The sequence below is a fragment of the Dama dama genome, chromosome 16, assembly GCF_033118175.1.
Source record: "Dama dama isolate Ldn47 chromosome 16, ASM3311817v1, whole genome shotgun sequence".
Classification (NCBI taxonomy): Eukaryota; Metazoa; Chordata; class Mammalia; order Artiodactyla; family Cervidae; genus Dama; species Dama dama.
Genome location: NC_083696.1, coordinates 27,787,045 through 27,809,870, shown reverse-complemented (window position 1 = coordinate 27,809,870; position 22,826 = coordinate 27,787,045). Strand labels below are relative to the sequence as shown.

The window sequence follows — 22,826 nt, the reverse complement described above, 5'->3', positions numbered from 1 at the left end:
GATGGTACTGGACACCATGACCTTAGTTTATTGAACGCTGAGTTTTAAGCCAGCTTTTTCATTCTCCTCTTTCACCTTCATCAAGAGGCTCTTTAGTTCCTCTTGGCTTTCTGCCACTTGGATGGTGTCATCTGTATAACTGAGGTTTTTGATATTTCTCCCAGCCATCTTGATTCCAGCTTGTAATTCATCAAGCCCAGAATTTCACATAAAGTATCCTGCATAGACGTTAACTAAGCAGGGTGAAAATACAGAACCTTGGCATACTCCTTTCCCAATTTTAAAGTAGTCCATTGTACCATGTTGCTTCTTGACTTGCATACAGGTTTCTCAGGAGAGAGGTAAGGTGGTCTGGTATTCCCATCTCTTTAAGAATTTTCCACAGTTTGTTGTGATCCACACAGTCAAAGGCTTTAGCATAGTCAATGAAGTAGAAGTAGATGTTTTTTTTGCAACTCTCTTGCTTTTTCTATGACCCAACAGATTTTGGCAATTTGATCTCTGGTTCCTCTGCTTTCAAAATCCAGCATGTACATCTGGAAGTTCTTGATTCATGTACTATTGAAGTCTAGCTTGAAGGATTTTGAGCATGACCTTGCTAGCATGTGAGATGAGTGCAATTGTACAGTAGTTTGAACATTCTTTGGTATTGCCCTTCTTTGGGATTGGAAAGAAATCTGACCTTTTCCAGTCCTGTGGCCACTGCTGACATCCAAATCTGCTGGCAGACTTGAGTGTAGCATTGTAACAACATCATCTTTTAGGATGTGAAATATCTAAGCTGGAATTCCATCATCTCCACTAGTTTTCTTCATAGTAAAGCTTCCTAAGGCCCACTTGACTTCAACTACAGTATGACTTAACTCTAGGTGAGTGACTACATAATCATGGCTATCTGGGTCATTATGACCTTTTTAATATAGTTCTTCTGTGTAGGAAATGGCAATCTACTTCAGTATTCTTGCCATGAGAACCCCATGAACAGCATGAAACAGCAAAAAGATATGACACCAGAAGATGAGCCCCCAGGTTGGTAGGTTCCAATACGCTACTGGGGAAGAGCAGAGAAATGGCTCCAGAAGGAATAAAGAGGCTGAACCAAAGCAGAAATGATGCTCATGTGTGGATGTGTCTGGTGGTGGAAGCAAAGTCCGATGCTATAAAGAACAATAATGAGTAGCAACCTGGAATGTTAGGTTCATGAATCAAGGTAAAGTGGATGTGGTCAAACAGGAGATGGCAACAGTGAACATCAACATTTTAGGAATCACTGAACTAAAATGGACAGGAATGAGAGAATTTAATTCAGGTGACCATTATATCTACTAATGTAGGCAAGAATCCCTTAGAAGGATTGGAGTAGCCCTCATAGTGAACAAGAATTTGACAGAATGATCTCTGTTCATTTCCAACACAAACCATTCAACATCACAGTAATCCAAGTCTATGCTTCAACCACTAATGCCGAAGAAGCTGAAGTCGAATGTTCTATGAAGACCTACAAGACCTTCCAGAACTAACATCCAAAAAAGATATCCTTCTCATCGTAGGGGATTTGAATACAAAAGTAGGAAGTCAAGAGATACCTGGAGTAACAGGCAAGTTTGGCCTTACAGTACAAAATGAAGCAAGGCAAAGACAAACAAGAGTTTTGCCAAGAGAACACACTGATCATAGCAAACACCCTCTTCCAACAAACAAGAGACGACTCTACACATGGACATCACTGGATGGTCAATACTGAAATCAGACTGATTATACTCCTTGCAGCCAAAGATAGAGAAGCTCTACACAGTCAGCAAAAATAAGACCTGGAGCTGACTGTGGCTCAGGTCATGAGCTCCTTATTGCCAAATTCAGACTTAAAGAAAGTAGGGAAAACCATGAGACCATTCAGGTATGATCTAAATCAAGTCTGTTATGATTATGTCACACTGGAAGTGACAAATAGGTTAGACAATGGATTAGATCTGATAGACAAAGTCCCTGAGGAACTATGGATGGAGGTTTGTAATTAGATCTGCTAGACAAAGTGCCTGAGGAACTATGAATGGAGGTTCTCAATAAGGCATAGAAGGCAATGACCAAAACCATCCCAAAGAAAAGAAATGCAAGAAGGCAAAATGGTTGTCTGAGGAGGCCTTACAAAAAGCTGAGAAAAGAAAAGAAGTAAAAGGCAAAGGAGAAAGGGAAAGATATACCCAAGTGAATGTAGATTCCAAAGAATAGGAAGGAGAGATACAAAAGGATAGAATGGGAAAGAAGAGAGATCTCTTTAAGAAAATTAGATACCAAAGGAACATTTCATGCAAAGATGGGCATAATAAAGGACAGAAACAGCAAGGACCTAACAGAAGCAGAAGAGATTAAGAGGTGGCAAGAATACACAGAAGAAAACTACTAGAGCTTACATATAAACTCAATAAAGTTGCAGGATACAAGATTAATACACAGAAATCTATGAATCTCTATACACTAGCAAGGAAAGATCAGAAGAGGAAATTAAGGAAACAATCCTTTTAACACTGCATCAAAAAGAATAAAGTACCTAGCAATAAAACTACCTCAGGAGGCAAAAGACCTGTATTCTGATAACTGTTGATACAAGATGCTGATGAAAGAAAGAGAAGATGACATAAACAAATGGAAAGATATATCATGTTCTTGGATTGAAAGAATCAGTATTTTCAAAATGATCATATTGCCAAAGGCAATCTACAGATTCAATGCAATTTGTATCAAATTACTAATGGCTTTTTTCACATAACTAGAACCCAGTCTTTTTTATTTGAATGGGAACACAAAAGATCCTGAAACTTGACAAAGCAATCTTGAGAAAGAAAATCAGAGCTGGGGGAATCAGGGCCCCTGACTTCAGACCTGACTACAAAGCTGCAGTCATTAAAGCAGCATGGTGCTGGCACAAAAACACACAGAGATCAATGGAAGAGGATAGAAACCCAGACATAAACCCACACACTTATGGTCACTTAATCTATGACAAAGGAGGCAAGACTATACAATGGAGAAAACAGTCTCTTCCCCAACAAATGGTACTGGAAAAACTGAACAACTACATGAAAACAATGAAACTATGGACATTCTCTAACTCAATAAACTCAATAAAAATAAACTCAAAATGGATTAAAGACCTAAGTGTAAGACTGGGTACTATAAAAATCCTAGAGGAAAATACAGGCAGAACACTCTTTGACATAAATTGCAGCAATATTTTTTTGGATCTGTCTCCTACAGTAATGGAAATAAAAACAAAAATAAACAAATGGGGCCTAACGACACTTTTGCTTTTGCACAGCAAAGGAAACCATAATAAAAATGAAAGACAACCTACAAACTGGGAGAAAATATCTGCAAATGATGCTACCAACAAGGAGTTAATTTCCAAAACACATAACAGTTCATGAAACTCAGTAACAAAAGAAACCAAGCAACTCAATCAAAAAACAGGCAGACCTAAATGGACATTTCTCCAAAGAAGATGTACAGATGGCTAACAAGCATATGAAAAGATGCTGAATATCAATGATTATCAGAGAAATGAAAATCAAAAGTACAATGAGGTTATTACCTCACACTAGTCAGGATGGCCATCATCAAAACATCTATCAGTACCAAATGCTAGAGAAGCTGTTGGAGAAAAAAATCCTCCCACACTGCTGGTGGGAATGTAAATTGGTGTAGCCACTATGGAGTACAATATGGAGGTTCCTTAAAAAACTAAAAATGATAGGGCTATCATATGACCCATGGAAGCACATTCTAGGCATGTGCTCAGTCGCTAAGTTGTAACCCCATGGACTGTAGCCTTGCCAGGCTCCTCTGTCCACAGGATTCTCTAGGCAAGAATACTGGAGTGGGCTGCCACTTCCTTCTCCAAATCCTAGGCATATATTTGGTGAAAACCATGCTTTGAAGATACATATACTCCAGTGTTACCACACTTCTATTTAAGATAGCTAGGACATGGAAGCAACCTAATGTCCATACACAGATGAGTGGATAAAGAAGTTGTGGTAAGATAGATACATATAATCTCATACACAGAATGAAATATTATTCAGCCATAAGAAGAATAAAATCATGCCTTTTGCAGATACATGGTTAACCTATAAATTATCATGCTAAGTGAAGTAAACCAGATAGAAAAAGAAAAATATCATGAAATATGCTTTTGTGCAGAATAAAAAGAAAAAGATACAAATGAACTTAATTCAAAATAGAAACAGACTCAGACACAGAAAATAAACTTATGGTTACCAGAGGGGAAAGGAGAAGAAAGGGATACATTAGGAGTTTGGGATTAACCTATAAACACCCCTATGTATTGGGGTGGCTAAGAAGTTCCTTTGATTTAAAAAAGAAGACACATTTTCCATTTTCACCAAGAATTTTTTTGTGCCATGAATTCACTGTTTTGTTCCATTACCTTCTGCCATTTTTCAGGCAACTTCATGATTCCATTTCCCCAAAACTTTTTATCTTTTTGAGCAAAGAATTGTTCCAGGTTCCTTTTACAGTCTTCCAGGGAGTTGAAATTTCTTCCATTATGAGAATTTTGTAAAGACGAAAATAAAAGGAAATCTGAAGGTACAATGGCTGGTGAATATGGTGGGTGAATCAGAACTTCCAGCCAAAGTGTAACAGTTTTTGCCTAGTCATCAAAGAAGCATGTGGTCTTACATTATCTGATAGAGACTAGGCATTTTCTGTTGACTAATTCTGGACACTCTTCATCAAGTGCTGCTGTCAGTTGGTCTAACGAGGAGCAATACTTGTTGGAATTTAATTGTTTGGTTCACCAGAAGGAGCTCATAACAGAGGATTCCCTTACAGTCCCACCATATACACAACATCATCTTCCTTAGAAGAAGATACCTTTGGTGTGATTGGTGGTGGTTCATTTCACTTGCCCCCACAGTCTCTTCCACTCCACATTATTGTACAGTATCTACTTTTCAACACCCATCATAATTTGTTTTAAAAATGGAACATTTTTATTACGTTTCAGTAGAGAAACACATGTGAAATATGGTCAAGAAGGTTTTTTCACTTAGCCTAGGTGGAACCTAAACATCAAGGTGATTAACATAACCAAGCTGGTGCAAATGACTTTCAAATCTTTATTTGAATATTTTGAGTATGCCACCTATCTCCTGCATGGTATAACATTGATTCTTCTCAATTATGTCTCTATTCGATCATTATCAACTTCAACTGGTCTACCTGACCATGGAGAACCGTCCAGCAAGAAATCTCCAGCACGACCCCAATGTTCATCGCAGCACTGTTTATAATAGCCAGGACATGGAAGCAACCTAGATGCCCATCAGCAGATGAATGGATAAGGAAGCTGTGGTACATATACACCATGGAATATTACTCAGCCGTTAAAAAGAATTCATTTGAACCAGTCCTAATGAGATGGATGAAGCTGGAGCCCCTTATACAGAGTGAAGTAAGCCAGAAAGATAAAGAACATTACAGCATACTAACACATATATATGGAATTTAGAAAGATGGTAACGATAACCCTATATGCAAAACAGAAAAAGAGACACAGAAATACAGAACAGACTTTTGAACTCTGTGGGAGAATGTGAGGGTGGGATATTTCAAAAGAACAGCATGTATACTATCTATGGTGAAACAGATCACCAGCCCAGGTGGGATGCATGAGACAAGTGCTCCAGCCTGGTGCACTGGGAGGACTCGGGGGAATCGGGTGGAGAGGGAGGTGGGAGCGGGGATCGGGATGGGGAATACGTGTAAATCCATGGCTGATTCATGTCAATGTATGACAAAACCCACTGGAAAAAAAAAAAAAAAAGAAATCTCCAGCACGAAACTTCACAAACCACTTTTGTCATGTTTGATCAGTCACAATACCTTCTCCATACACTGCACAAATCTATTTTTGTGTTTTAGTTACATTTTTACCTTTGTTGAAATAATAAGGCATAATATGTCAAAACTGTTGTTTTTTTCTTCCATCTTCAATATTAAAATAGCTACACAAAAATTCACCAATTTTGGTAAGTTTTTTTTAAAATAGATGCTGGTATGACAGCTGTCACAATAAAATTTAACAAACTGGTTTAGAACGACATTAAAGACAACTAAAGCACTCCTAGAGCCATCTTATGGGAAAAAACCAAATGAACCTTTTGGCCAACCCAATATAAAACAGATAACGATTGGAGGAGCCAAGATGGCGGAGGAATAGGACGGAGAGACCACTTTCTCTCCTACAAATTCATCAAAAGAATAACTGAACGCAGAGCAAACTTCACAAAACAACTTCTGATCGCTAGCTTAGGTCATCGGGTGCCCAGAAAAGCAACCCATTGTCTTTGAAAGGAGGTAGGACAAAATATAAAAGATAAAAAGAGAGACAAAAGAGCTAAGGAAGGAGATCCATCCTGGGAAGGGAGTCTTAATAGAGGAAGTTTCCAAACACCAGGAAACCCTCGCACTGGCGGGTCTGGGGGATGTTTTTGAATCTCGGAGGGCAACCTGACTGGGAGAGGAACAATAAATAAAACCCACAGATTACGTGCCTAAAAGCAACTCCCAGCAGAAGAGTACCCCAGACACCCGCATCCGCCACCAGCAAGTGGGGGCGGAACGGAGAGGAGCGGGTGGCATTGCTTAGGGTAAGGACCGGGCCTGAGTGCCCTGAGGACAATCAGAGGGAGCTTTTGTGAGTTACCAACTTAAACTGTGGGATAGCAAAAGAGAGAGAGAAAATTAACTGGCCCGAACACACTGCCGGCCCTTCGCAGAACAAAGGGACCGAGCAAGTCCAGAGAAGAGCTCGCAGGCTACAGACTGGCCCAGCCCCGCCGGAGGCTGGAGGCACGGGGTAGGGGAAAGGGGCAGGTTCAGCCCCAAGGACCTACCACACTGCAAACAGGCCTCCAGTTTCCAATCAAAGACCTCCTGAGATTCTGGATGGTCGACATCCTCCGAGGGTCGTGGTGAGACACAGGGAGCAGGCATCCCACCAGCGCGGGCGGGGACTGGGGCTGGGGACGCAGACGGCAGAAGGCGCGCCGCACCTGGGGAGAGTGCGCCCGTCAAGCTCCTGGCTGCCTGAGCCGCTCTGACGGGGAAGGCACAAAAAGCAGGTGCAGCTTTTTGTTCTGTGCTTGTTCTGTGCTTTTGTGGAACACCCGAGGGCTGGAACCGCGCAGCGCAGAGCACGCTCCATATAGAACAGCAGGGAGCCTGAGCAGCGTAGACGGGGAAAGCAGCGCCAGCCCCTCCCCGCAGCGCGAGGGAACTAGCAACCTGAATAAGAGACCACCTCCGCCCGCCTGTGTCAGGGCAGAAATGAGGCACTGAAGAGACCAGCAAACAGAAGCCAAATAAACAAAGGGAACCGCTTCAGAAGGGACCGGTGCAACAGATCAAAATCCCTGTAGATAACATCGACTACACCGGAAGGGGCCTGTAGATATCGAGAAGTGTAAGCTGGAACGAGGAGCTATCTGAAACTGAACCGAACCCACACTGACCGCAACAGCTCCAGAGAAATTCCTAGATATATTTTTACTTTTTTTTTTCTTTTTTTTAAGTTAAAAAAAAATTTTTTTTCCTTTCTTTTTTATTTTTTCTCTTTTATTTTCTTTTAAAATTCCCTATACTCCCCCATTACTCCTTAATTTCCATTTTCATAGATTTTTACGATTTTTTTAATTAGGAAAATTTTTTTCTTTTTTTTTCTTTTCTTTCCTTTTTCTCTTCTATTTTCTATTTTTCTTTTTCTCTTATTTCCTTTTAAAGCCCTCTATTACTCCTCTACTACTCCTTAATTTTCATTTTCATTACACTATAACCTTACAAAAAAAAAAAAGAGAGAGAAGCCCTATTTTTAAACCAAACTTCATATATATTTCTAAAATTTTTTGGGGTGTTTTTGTTTTTAATATAGTATTTTTAAGAGTCTAACCTCTACTCTAGATTTTTAATCTTTGTTTTTCAGTATATGATATAAATTGTGGACATTTAAGAATCCAATATTTAGTTCCCATTTTTATTCAGGAGTGTGTTGATTATTCTCTCCCAATCTTGACTCTCCGTTTTCTACCTCAGAACACCTCTATTTCCTCCTTTCCCCTTCTCTTCCAAATCCAATTCTGTGAATCTTTGTGGGTGTCTGGGCTACAGAGAACACTCTGGGAACAGACAACTGTGTAGATCTGTCTCTCTCCTCTTGAGTCCCCCTTTTTCTCCTCCTGCTCATCTCTATCTCCCTCCTCCCTCTCCTCTTCTTCATGTAACTCTGTGAACCTCTCTGGGTGTCCCTCACGGTGGAGAATCTTTTCGCCATTAACCTATAAGTTTTATTATCAGTGCTGCATAGTTGAAGAAGTCTTGAGACTACTGGAAGAATAAAACTGAAATCCAGAGGCAGGAGACTTAAGCCCAAAACCTGAGAACACCAGAAAACTCCTGACTACATGGAACTTTAAGTAATAAGAGACCGTCCAAAAGCCTCCATACCTACACTGAAACCAGCCACCACCCAAGAGCCAATAAGTTTTAGAGCAAGACATACCATGCAAATTCTCCAGCAACGCAGGAACATAGCCCTGAATGTCAACATACAGGCTGCCCAAGGTCACACCTAACACATAGACCCATCTCAAAACTCATTACTTGCACTCCAGAGAGAAGAAATCAAGTTCCATGCACCAGAACACCGACGCAAGCTTCCCTAACCAGGAAACCTTGACAAGCCAATCATCCAACCCCAGTCACTGGGTAAAACCTCCACAATGAAAAGGAACCACAGACATCCAGAATACAGAAAGCCCACTCCAGACACAGCAATCTAAACAAGATGAAAAGGCAGAAAAATACCCAACAGGTAAAGGAACATGAAAAATGCCCACCAAGTCAAACAAAAGAGGAGGAGATAGGGAATCTACCTGAAAAAGAATTTAGAATAATGATAATAAAAATGATTCAAAATATTGAAAACAAAATGGAGTTACAGATGAATAGCCTGGAGACAAAGATTGAAAAGATGCAAGAAATGTTTAATAAAGACCTAGAAGAAATAAAAAAGAGTCAACTAAAAATGAATAATGCAATAAATGAGATAAAAAACACTCTGGAGGGAACCAAGAGTAGAATAACGGAGGCAGAAGAAAGGATAAGTGAGGTAGAAGATAAAATGGCGGAAATAAATGAAGCAGAGAGGAAAAAAGAAAAAAGAATCAAAAGAAATGAGGACAACCTCAGGGACCTCTGGGACAATGTGAAAGGCCCCAACATTCGAATCATAGGAGTCCCAGAAGAAGAAGACAAAAAGAAAGGCCATGAGAAAATACTCAAGGAGATAATAGCTGAAAAGTTCCCTAAAATGGGGAAGGAAATAGCCACCCAAGTCCAAGAAACCCAGAGAGTCCCAAACAGGATAAACCCAAGGCGAAACACCCCAAGACACACATTAATCAAATTAACAAAGATCAAACACAAAGAACAAATATTAAAAGCAGCAAGGGAGAAACAACAAATAACACACAAAGGGATTCCCATAAGGATAACTGCTGATCTATCAATAGAAGCCCTCCAGGCCAGAAGGGAATGGCAGGACATACTGAAAGTAATGAAAGAGAATAACCTACAACCTAGATTACTATACCCAGCATGGATCTCATTCAGACGTGAAGGAGAATTCAAAAGCTTTACAGACAAGCAAAAGCTGAGAGAATTCAGCACCACCAAACCAGCTCTTCAACAAATGCTAAAGGATCTTCTCTAGACAGGAAATGCAGAAAGGTTGTATAAACGTGAACCCAAAACAACAAAGTAAATGGCAACGGGACCACACCTATCAATAATTACCCTAAATGTAAATGGGTTGAATGCCCGAACCAAAAGACAAAGATTGGCTGAATGGATACAAAAACAAGACCCCTATATATGCTGTCTACAAGAGACCCACCTCAAAACAAGAGACACATACAGACTAAAAGTGAAGGGCTGGAAAAAAATATTTCATGCAAACGGAGACCAAAAGAAAGCAGGAGTCGCAATACTCATATCAGATAAAATAGACTTTCAAATAAAGGCTGTGAAAAGAGACAAAGAAGGACACTACATAATGATCAAAGGATCAATCCAAGAAGAAGATATAACAATTATAAATATATATGCACCCAACATAGGAGCACCGCAATATGTATGGCAAACGCTAACGAGTATGAAAGAGGAAATTAATAGTAACAGAATAATAGTGGGAGACTTTAATACCCCACTCACAACTATGGATAGATCAACTAAACAGAAAATTAACAAGGAAACACAAACCTTAAATGACACAATGGACCAGCTTAGACCTAACTGATATCTATAGGACATTTCACCCCAAAACAATCAACTTCACCTTTTTCTCAAGTGCACACAGAACCTTCTCTAGAACAGATCACATCCTGGGCCATAAATCTGGTCTTGGAAAATTCAAAAAATTGAAATCATTCCAGTCATCTTTTCTGACCACAGTGTAGTAAGATTAGATCTCAATTACAGGAAAAAAAACTGTTAAAAATTCAAACATGTGGAGGCTAAATAACACGCTTCTGAATAACCAACAAATCATAGAAGAAATCAAAAAAGAAATCAAAATATGCATAGAAATGAATGAAAATGAAAACACAACAACCCAAAACCTATGGGACACTGTAAAAGCAGTGCTAAGGGGAAGGTTCATAGCATTACAGGCTTACATCAAGAAACAAGAAAAAAACCAAATAAATAAGCTAACTCTACATCTAAAGCAATTAGAGAAGGAAGAAATGAAGAACCCCAGGGTTAGTAGAAGGAAAGAAATCTTAAAAATTAGGGCAGAAATAAATGCAAAAGAAACTAAAGAGACCATAGCAAAAATCAACAAAGCTAAAAGCTGGTTTTTTGAAAAAATAAACAAAATTGACAAACCATTAGCAAGACTCATTAAGAAACAAAGAGAGAAGAACCAAATTAACAAAATTAGAAATGAAAATGGAGAGATCACAACAGACAACACTGAAATACAAAGGATCATAAGAGACTACTACCAGCAGCTCTATGACAATAAAATGGACAACTTGGATGAAATGGACAAATTCTTAGAAAAGTATAACTTTCCAAAACTGAACCAGGAAGAAATAGAAGATCTTAACAGACCCATCACAAGCAAGGAAATCGAAACTGTAATCAAAAATCTTCAAGCAAACAAAAGCCCAGGACCAGATGGCTTCACAGCTGAATTCTACCAAAAATTTAGAGAAGAGCTAACACCTATCTTACTCAAACTCTTCCAGAAAATTGCAGAAGAAGGTAAACTTCCAAACTCATTCTATGAGGCCACCATCACCCTAATTCCAAAACCAAAGATGCCACAAAAAAAGAAAACTACAGGCCAATATCACTGATGAACATAGATGCAAAAATCCTTAACAAAATTCTAGCAAACAGAATCCAACAACATATTAAAAAAATCATACACCATGACCAAGTGGGCTTTATCCCAGGAATGCAAGGATTCTTTAATATCCGCAAATCAATCAATGTAATACACCACATTAACAAATTGAAAGATAAAAACCATATGATTATCTCAATAGATGCAGAGAAAGCCTTTGACAAAAGATTCAACACTCATTTATGATTAAAACTCTCCAGAAAGCAGGAATAGAAGGAACATACCTCAACATAATAAAAGCTATATATGACAAACCCACAGCAAGCATCACCCTCAATGGTGAAAAATTGAAAGCATTTCCCCTGAAATCAGGAACAAGACAAGGGTGCCCACTCTCACCACTACTATTCAACATAGTGTTGGAAGTTTTGGCTATAGCAATCAGAGCAGAAAAAGAAGTAAAAGGAATCCAGATAGGGAAAGAAGAAGTGAAACTCTCGCTGTTTGCAGATGACATGATCCTCTACATAGAAAACCCTAAAGACTCTACCAGAAAATTACTAGAGCTAATCAATGAATATAGTAAAGTGGCAGGATATAAAATTAACACACAGAAATCCCTTGCATTCCTATACACTAACAATGAAAAAACAGAAAGAGAAATTAAGGAAACAATACCATTCACCATTGCAACAAAAAGAATAAAATACTTAGGAGTATATCTACCTAAAGAAACAAAAGACCTATACATAGAAAACTATAAAACACTGATGAAAGAAATCAAAGAGGACACAAACAGATGGAGAAACATACCGTGTTCATGGATTGGAAGAATCAATATTGTCAAAATGGCTATACTACCCAAAGCAATCTATAGATTCAATGCAATCCCTATCAAGCTACCAACGGTATTTTTCACAGAACTAGAACAAATAATTTCACAATTTGTATGGAAATACAAAAAACCTCGAATAGCCAAAGTAATCTTGAGAAAGAAGAATGGAACTGGAGGAATCAACCTGCCTGACTTCAGACTCTACTACAAAGCTACAGTCATCAAGACAGTATGGTACTGGCACAAAGACAGAAATATAGATCAATGGAACAGAATAGAAAGCCCTGAGATAAATCCACGAACCTATGGACACCTTATCTTTGACAAAGGAGGCAAGGATATACAATGGAAAAAAGACAACCTCTTTAACAAGTGGTGCTGGGAAAACTGGTCAACCACTTGTAAAAGAATGAAACTAGAACACTTTCTAACACCATACACAAAAATAAACTCAAAATGGATTAAAGATCTAAATGTAAGACCAGAAACTATAAAACTCCTAGAGGAGAACATAGGCAAAACACTCTCTGACATAAATCACAGCAGGATCCTCTATGACCCACCTCCCAGGAATATTGGAAATAAAAGCAAAAATAAAAGCAAAAAAAAAAAAAAAAAAGGGTGAAACAGATCACCAGCTCAGGTGGGATGCATGAGACAAGTGTTCGGGCCTGGTGCACTGGGAAGACTCAGAGGAATCGGGTAGAGAGGGAGGTGGGAGGGGGGATCGGGATGGGGAATACAGGTAACTCCATGGCTGATTCATGTCAATGTATGACAAAACCCACTGAAACGTTGTGAAGTAATTAGCCTCCAACTAATAAAAATAAATGAAAAAAAAAAAAAAAAAAAACAGATAACAACAAGGATGTACTCTGTAGCACGGAGAACTATACTCAGTATTTTGTAATAACCTATCAGGGAAAAGAATCTGGAAAAGAATATATAACTGAATCACTCTGCTGTACACCTGAAACCAACATGGTATTATAAATCAACCATGCTTCAATAAAAAATTATAAAGTAAAAAAATGATACAGAGCTATTCACATTCCTTATACCAATGTCTATTTCCTTGTGTTAAGACTACACTATAGTTATGTAAGATATAACTATTAGGGGAAACATGAAGAATGTAATTGTTCTAAATCCCTGAATCTTAATCATGTCATACAAAAAATTTTTTAAGTATATATACAAACCAAAACCATCTGTAAACATTTTCTTCTAAAAATACAAGCCAGACCTGGAGAAGAAACATTTTCAAAACATGTATCTGGTAAGATCTGAACTCCTTCTACTCAACAATAAGACCCAAACTAAAAACCAAAATGAAAAAAATGGGCAAAAAATTTGATGAAACACTTCATTAAAGGAGATTATGAATGGTTAAAAAGCACATGAAAAGAAGTTCAACATTGTTAATTACCAGAGAAATGCAAATTAAAATCCAATAAGATGCAACTAGACATCAACTACAATGGTTGAAAATAGTAAGACTTAACAAACCAAATACTGGTAACCAAACAGCAACGAGAACTCTTAGGCATTGCTTACAGGCATGAAAAACAGCAGACCCCATGGGGAAACATCTGGAACTTTCTGAATAAGTTACATACAAACTTACCAGAAGACTAGTAAGCCCACTCCTAGGTATTTACATAAGAAATGAAAACATATTGACACAAAGACTTATATGTGAATGTTAACAGAAGCTTTATTCACAACAGCTCCAAACTGGAAAAACACCCATGTATCCATGAGCTGAAAGAATAACAAACTGTGGTATATGCACACAAAAGAATTCTACTCAGGATAAAAAGAATAAATTGGGGACCCACACACAGGAGTCTTAAAAACATCATGCTAAATGTGGAAGTCAGACACAAGATACTATATATAAATTCATTTATATAAGATTCAAAACAAGGAAAAAGCATTGAAATAGAAAATAGATCAGTGATTGCCTGGCATCTAAGAAGAGGTATGAGAGGAAGGGACTCACTGCAAAGGGGTACAAGGAATTTTGGGGGGATGATGAAAATATTCCAAACCATGACTCTGATGATGGTAATCTACTGCATAACTTTTTTTTTTTGCATAACTTTTTAAACTTATTGATTTGTATAATGAAGTGCTGAATTTTATTTTTCATTTAATATTCCTCTATAAAAGTGATCAATATTTTTAAAAAGAATAAACTGAATCTGCATTCTTGAGGAGGTTGCATGGGAAGGTCTGCTTACCCACTGAGACGAGGTGGCTGTAGATCTCCAGCATCACATCTCTGTACAGCGTCCTCTGAGCAGAGTCCATCTGATGCCACTCTTCCCGGGTGAATTCCACAGTCACATCCTTGAATGACACTGACGCCTGTAACGACATATTTCTACTCAATCTGAGGGTTCAGAATCAGGACGTGGAAAATATTTTTGAAAACTAACTCTTACTATGTTTTCTGTTTATGTTTTAATTATTATTTTATATTGGTCTCTAGGTGATTTACAATATTCTCTAAGTTTCAAGTGTACAGCAAAGAGATTTATATATATATATATATGTATATATATATTTCTTTTTCAAATTCCTTTCTCATTTAGGTTATGACAGAATACTGAGCAGAGTTCCTTGTGCTATACAGTAGGTCTTTGTTTATTATCATTTTAAATATAGCAGTGTGTATATGTCAATTCCAAACTCCCAATTTATCCCTCCCTCCCCACCTTTCCATCCATGATGCTGCAAATGGCATTATTTCATTTTTTAATGGCTGAGTAACATTCCATTGCATATATGCCCCACACCTATATAGATTCTTTGATTTAGGCTGCTTCCAGGCTGTGGCTACTGTAAATAGCACTGCAGTGAACACTGGGGTGAGTGTATACTTTCAAACCATGGTTTTCTCCTAACATATGTTTAACTGTTTAGAGTTTAAAACAAAATGCTATAAAAGATGAGCAACTCTGCCTTTGCTCTAGAACAGGGTTTCTTCAATTTGTCACTACTGACACTCTGGACCATATAAAGCTATTTCTGTGGAAGACTGTCCTGTGTATTCCAGGATGTTTACCAGTATCCCTACTTCTACTAATCAGATATCAATAGCATCAATTAAAAATATCTTCAAATACTTGCAAATGTCTCCTAGGAAGAAAAATCTCTCCTCATTAGGAACTACCACTCTATATGAATAGTGGACAATATCTTCAGCAACAAAACAAACTACCCAGTTTTAGGAATGATCTATCCTAAGGCAAAGCAACAGAGATAAAGAATGGGAATTAATCCTTAGAGGAAAAAAATCTGGTCACTATGTTTTTTTGTATAGCTATACAAAGAAATACTCTACAACCAACTGATAGATGCTGATGCCATACACAGAGACTGGAAAAATAAATAAGAATCAGAGGTTGGGTCACAGAGAGTAGATGTTCAATTGTACTAAAAAAACCTGCAGAATTTACAAATGGAATTATTTCATCATTGGCTGCATGATCCTGGAATGGAGAAGGGAGGTCTAAAATGAAAAAAAGGATTTAGGAGACATTAGTCCTTAAGATGGTAATTGAAGTCATTAGAGAAAAAGGGCTGGTTCAGAAAGGATATAGAAATTTTAGGAAAGAAAACAACCAAGGAATAAATTCAAGAGAATAGCAAAATTTAAAAGTAAGGTATAAAGATAAGCCAGGAAGGCTGAGAAATAAATTCTCAGTGGTGAAAAGAGAAAACAAAAATATTAAGAGTACTGAAAACTAAAAGTAGAGAGAATTACAACCAAAAATTGTTTCTCTAGTCTTAAGGGAATAGACTAAACACATATACTTATATCTCCTGTCTCCAAAAACACATTCAGGTACAATACAAAACTTTTAAAGTAATAAAAATATGACCAAAGAGGAATGCAGAAAAACATCCCAGCACAAGGCCTGAATTTTGAAAAAATTCTGGAAGATAGAGGGTAAGGTAATACTAGATAAAAAAAAAAATTACAACACTATTGCCCACAGTCTAATGCAAATGCAGAAGTGGGCAAAAGGAGCAGTGCACTAGTGAGAGCCCAGACAGATGCATAAGCTTGAACTAGAGAAAGTGGATAGCAGGAGGAATGATAAACAGAATCACTTTCCTATTTGAGTACAGATAACATCATTTAATGAGTGAGAAAAGGCTGGATACAAATGTCATTTGGATAAACAGATGGCCATCACACCACAGAACAGGGAAAATTAAAATATATTCAAGATTTAAATGTAAAAAAATAAACCACATTCTAAAAGACTACACAGAACAATTCTTTTATATCATTATAGTGGATAAGGCCCAACAATGACTAAAAATCAACAAAGCATAAAAGAAAAAAATGCTAAATTCGACAATATAAAGATCAAATATCTTCAAAAGACCCTGAAGAGACAAAGTAATTTTGAAAAAGAGAATAGAACTGGGGGGATGGGGAGAGGGGATCAGGCTACCTGACTAGAGATCATACTACGAAGCTATAGTTATCAAAACAGTGTGGTACTACCCCCAAAAAACACAACTCAAAACTTATGGGATGCTGTAAAAGAAGTGTTAAGATGAAAGTTTACAGAAATACAAGCCAACCTCAAGAAACAAGAAACATCAAATAAACAACCTAACCTTAGAATATAAAGCAACTAGAAAAAGAACAAAAAACCTGATGTAGTAGAAGGAAAGAAATCATAGAGATCAGAGCAGAAATAAATGAAAAAATAACAAAAGAAGAGCAAAGTTCAATAAAACTAAAAGCTGGTTATTTGAGACAATAAACCAAGTTGACAATTAGCCAGACTCATCAAAGAAACAGGGAGAAGACTGAAATGAATACAATTAGAAATGAAAGAGAAGTTACAACAGACAATGCAGAAATACAAAGGATCATAAGAGACTACTACTACGAGCTACTATATGCCAAAAAAAAAAAGGGCAACCTGGAAGAAATGGACACATTCTTACAAAAGTATAACCTTCCAAGACTGAACCAGGAAGAAACAGAAAATATGAACAGATCAATCACAAGCACTGAAGTCAAAACCATGATCAAAAACCTTCCAACAAACAAAAGCCCAGTGCCACACGGTTTCACAGGAAAATTCTATCAAACATTTAGAGAATAGTTAACACCTATCCTACTCAAACTTTTCCAAAAAATTGCAGAAGGAGGAATACTCCTAAACTCATTCTATGAGGCCACTATCACCCTGATCCCAAAATGAGACAAAGATACCACAAAAAAAGAAAATCACAGGCCAGTATCATTGATGAATATAGATGCAAAAATCCTCAAAAAAATCACAGCAAACAGAATCCAACAACACATTAAAAGGATCGTACACCATGATCAAGTGGGGTTTATCCCAGGGCTGCAAGGATTCTTGAATATACCTAAGTCAATAAATGTGATACCTATTAACAAATTGAAAAATAAAAAACATGATCATCTCAATAGATGCAGAGAAAGCTTTTGATAAAATTCAACACCTATTTATGATAAAGATTCTCCAGAAAACTGGCATAGAAAGAACCTACTAAACATAATAAATAATAAAGCCCACATACAACAAACCCACACCAAACAACATTCTCAATGGGGAAAAACTAAAAGCATTTCCCCTATCAGGAATATGACATGGGTGCCCACTCTTGCCACTGATAGCTTAAGGTGAATGATGTCAGATTTGTGATCTCCGAAGAATTTAGCTTTGGGACCAAGGACAAGGCTTGATCACTCAAAAGAGCTTTTGTGTAGCAGTTTTATTAAAGTAAGAAAAGGGACAGAGAAAGCCTCTGACATAGACATCAGAAGGGGGATGGAGAATGCCCACCTTGCTAGTGTTAGCAAGTGAGTTATATACTTCTTTAATTAGTTATTACAATAAATCAAAAGAATGTCTCAAGGTTGTAAAGATCTTACTAGATCCATTCCCATAATTTACATTTTAAGATAACAGGATTAGCCAGGTTTTCAGAAAGAGAAACTGTCCTCAAGCAGGATACACTGTTGTTATATAATCCTTCAGTTCAGTTCAGTCACTCAGTCCTGTCCGACTCTGCGACCCCATGAACTGCAGCATGCCAGGCCTCCCTGTCCATCACCAACTCCTGGAGTTTACCCAAACTCATGTCCATCCAGTCGGTGATGCTGTCCAACCATCTCATCCTCTGTCGTCCCCTTCTCCTGCCCTCAATCTTTCCCAGCATTAGGGTCTTTTCAAGTGAGTCAGCTCTTCGCATCAGGTGGCCAAAGTACTGGAGTTTCAGCTTCAACATCAGTCCTTAGTATAGAGTTTAAACTAAGTTGTTTGTTGTGTAATCATCAGACTAAGGAATGTAGAGGGAAAAAAAAGATGTCCTTTCCTTCTCCTTGAGAATTCCAGACCCCTATCTCTGCTTTGAGAGCCCAAGACCCCTTGCTCCTCCTCGGGGACCCCAGACTTCTTATCAACCTGCCTAGGAATTGACTCTCTCACCGCTATTATTCAATATAGATTTGGAAGTCCTAGCCATGGCAATCAGAAAGGAAAAGAAATAAAAGGAATCCAGACTGAAAAACAAGAAGCAAAACTTTCACTATCTGCAGATGACATTATATTAAACATAGAATACCCTAAAGATGCCACCAGAAAATTGCTAGAGCTAATCAATTCAGTAATGTTGCAGGATACCAAATGATACACAGAAATCCCTTGTATCCTATACTAACAATAAAAAATCAAAAAGGGAAATCAGAAAGTAAACAATCCCATTCATCCCTGAAACAAAAAGCATAAAATATCTAGGAATAAGCCTACCTAAAGAGATAAAAGACATGTATGCAAAAAACTATAAGATATTGATGAAAGAGATCAAACAGATGGAGAGATATACCATGTTCTTAGATTAGGAGAATCACTATTGTGAAAATTTGAGAATACTACCTAAAGTCATCTACATATTCAAAGCAATCCCTATCCAATTACCAATGGAATTTTTCCAGAACTAGAACAAAAAATTTTACACATTGTTTGGAAACCCAAAAGACCCTGAATAGGCAAAGCAATTGTGAGAAAGAAAAATGGAGATAGATGAATCAATCTTACTGACTTCAGACAATATTACAAAGTGACAAAGACTATATTATAAAAGTCTATATATATACAAAGTCTATATATATACAAAGACTATATTACAAAGCTATTACAGAGATGATATGGAACTGGCACAAAAACAAAAATACAGCTAAACAGTATAGGACAGAAACCCCAGAAATAAACCCATGTACCCAGGAGTACCTTATTTTTTAAAAAGGAGGCTGGAATATACAATGGAAAAAAGATAGCCTCTTAGCTGGAAAAACTGGACAGCTACATGTAAGAGAATGAAATTGGAACACTTCCTACAACAAACTCAAGTTGAATTAAAGACAAAGGTAAGGCCAGAAAATATATAGCTCTTAGAGGAAAATACAGACAGTACATTCCTTAACATAAATCACAAGATCCTCTTTGACCCCCTCCTAGAGCAATGGAAATAAAAACAAAAATAAACAAATGGAACTTTATTAAACTTGAAAGTTTTTGCACAGTAAAGGAAACTGTAAAGATAAAAAGACAATCCTCAGAATGGGAGACAATAATTACAAAGTAACTGACAAACAATTAATCTACAAAATACATAAACAGCTCAATATAAGAAAAACAAAACCCAATTAAAAAAATGAGAAGACCTAAATAGACATTTCTCCAAAGAAGACATAAAGATGGACAACAAACATGTGAAAAGATGCTTAATGTCACTCATTACCAGAGAAATGCAAATCAAAACTACAATGAGGTATCACCTCACACCAATTAGAATTGTCATCATCAAAAAATCTACCAACAATAAATGGTGGAGAGGATGTAGAGAAAGGGAACGCTCCTGTACTACTGATGAGAATGTAAATTGGTACAGCCACTGCGGAGAACATCATGAAGATTCCTTAACCAACTAGGAATAAATTCACTATATGACTTAGCAACCCCATTACTGAGCATATAGCATGAAAACATGACAATTCAAAAAGACACACACCCCAATGTTCATACAACAGTATTTACAATAGCCAGGGCATGGCCGAGTACAAGGATGTGCACCCTTCTCCTCCAGTGAGAACATCAAAATCACAACTAGCAGCTGAACAACCACCAACAGAAGGATGTTGGAACCCACCAAAAAAAAGATAACCCACGTCCAAGGACAAAGGAGAAGTCGCAACGAGATGGCAGGAGGGGCACGATCATGTTAAAACCAAACCCCATACCTGCCAGAGACTCATGGAGGGCATAAATAAAACCTTGTGCGCACCAGGACCCAGGGGAAAGGAGCAATGACCTCGACAAGAGACTGAGCCAGACCTGCCTGTGAGTGTTTCAGGGTCTCCTGAAGAGGTGTGGGTCAGCAGCGGCCTGCTGTGGGGACAGGAGCACTAGCAGCAGCAGTCTTGGGAGGTGCAATGTGCTGACATTAGCCCTAGCATAGAGCCTGGAGCCCTACCATAGAGCCGCCAGGTGGGTGATGCACAAACTGGAGAACAACTATAACAAAAAAGTTCTCAATGTGATTCGAAGGTTCTAGGCCCCTCATCAGACTTCCCAATCTGGGGATCTGACAAAGGGACCAGGAATCCCCAGATTTGAAGGTCAGTGCAATTTGACTACAGAACAATTTCCAGGGGACTAGGGAAACAGAGACTCTTGGAAGGCATCAGGACTCAGGGGAAAGGAGCAGTGACCCAACAAGAGGCTGAGCCAGACTTGCCTGTGAGTGTGCGGGAGTCTCCTGCAGAGGTGGAGGTTGACACTGGCCTGCCGCAGGCTCAAGGGCACTGGCAGCAGCAGTCCTGCTAGGTGCGGTGTGTCGGCATAAGTCCTCTTGGAGGAGGTCAACATTAGCGCTACCATAGAGGATGCAGACTCCAGGATGGGTCCATCTCAGGCCAAACTATAGGGAGGGAGCTCAACCCCACCCATGAACAGAAAATTGGATTAAAGATTTACTGAGCAGGGTCCTGCCCACCACAGCAAGACCCACAGCCATTCCCTCCCATCAGGAAGCTTGAACAGGCCTCTTATCCTTATCCATCGGAGGGTAGATAGAAGAAGCAAGAACTGCAATCCCATGGCCTCCAGAATGAAAACCACAATCACAGAAAGCGAACCAAAATGATAACATCAATTACAGCCTTGTAATTCAATGTAACTCAATGAAACTATAAGCCGTGCCATTCAGGGCCACCCAAGACAGATGGGTCATGGTGGAGAAGTTCTGACAAAATGTGGTCCACTGGAGAAAGGAATGTCAAACTACTTCATTTTTCTTGCTTTGAGAACACCATGAACACTATGAAATGGCAAAAAGACACGAAACTGGAAGATAAGCCCCCTAGGTTGGTAGATGTCCAATATACTACCAGAGAAGAGTGAAGAAATAGCTCCAGAAAGAATGAAGAGGCTGATCCAAAGTGGAAACAATGCTCAGTTGTGGATGTATCTGGTGGTGAAAGTAAAGTCCAATGCTATTAAGAACAGTATTGCATAGGAACCTGAATGTTAGGTCTATGAATCAAGGTAAAGTGGATGTGGTCAAACAGGAGATGGCAAGAGTGAACATCAACATTTTAGGAAGGGAATGGGCGAATTTAATTCAGATGACAATTAAATCTACTATTGTGGACAATAATCCCTTAGAAGGAATGGAGTAGCACTCATAGTCAACAAGAGTCTGAAATGCAGTACTTGGGTGCAATCCCAAAGATGACAGAATGATCTAGGTTCAATTCCAAGGCAAACCATTCAACATCACAGTAATACAAGTCTATGCCCCAGAAAATAATGCCAAAGAAGTTGAAGCCAAACAGTTCTATATGAAGACCTACAAGATATTTTAGAACTAACACCAAAAAAAGATGTCCTTTTCATCATAGGGGATTGGAATGCAAAAGTAGGAAGTCAAGAAATACCTGGAGTAACAGGCAAGTTCGGCCTTGGAGTACAGAATGAAGCAGGGCAAAGACTAACAAGAGTTTTGCCAAGATAACACACTGATAAAAGCAAACACCCTCTTCCAACAACACAAGAGACGGCTCTACATATGGACATCAATGGATGGTCAATACCTAAATCAGATTAATTATATTTCTTGCAGCCAAAGATGGAGCTCTACACAGTCAAGAAAAACAAGACTGGAAGCTGACTATGGCTCAGATCATGAGCTCATTATTGCAAAATTCAGACTTAAATTTAGGGGTGTAGTGAAACCACTAGGCCATTCAGGTATGAACTAAATGAAATCCCTTGATTATACAGTGGAAGTGACAAATAGATTCAAGGGATTAGATCTGATGGACAAAGTGCCTGACAAACTACGGATGGAGGTTCATAACACTGCATAGGAAGTGGTGACCCAAACCATCCCAAAGAAAAGAAATGCAAGAAGGCAAAATGGCTGTCTGAGGAGGCCTTACAAATAGCTGAGAAAAGAAGAAAAGCAAAAAGTAAAGGAGAAAGGGAAATA

At 38.3% G+C, this 22,826-nt stretch overlaps 1 protein-coding gene across 1 annotated transcript in view; it reads right to left on the bottom strand.

Annotated features, from left to right (window-relative positions):
• LOC133071196 (zinc finger protein 782-like) overlaps window positions 1-22,826 on the bottom strand; it is a 73,719-nt gene that overhangs the window by 35,270 nt on the left and 15,623 nt on the right. The window contains exon 4 of the mRNA XM_061163654.1: window positions 14,516-14,642. Coding sequence (XP_061019637.1) covers window positions 14,516-14,642 — 127 coding nt within the window. The remainder of the gene's footprint in view (window positions 1-14,515; window positions 14,643-22,826) is intronic.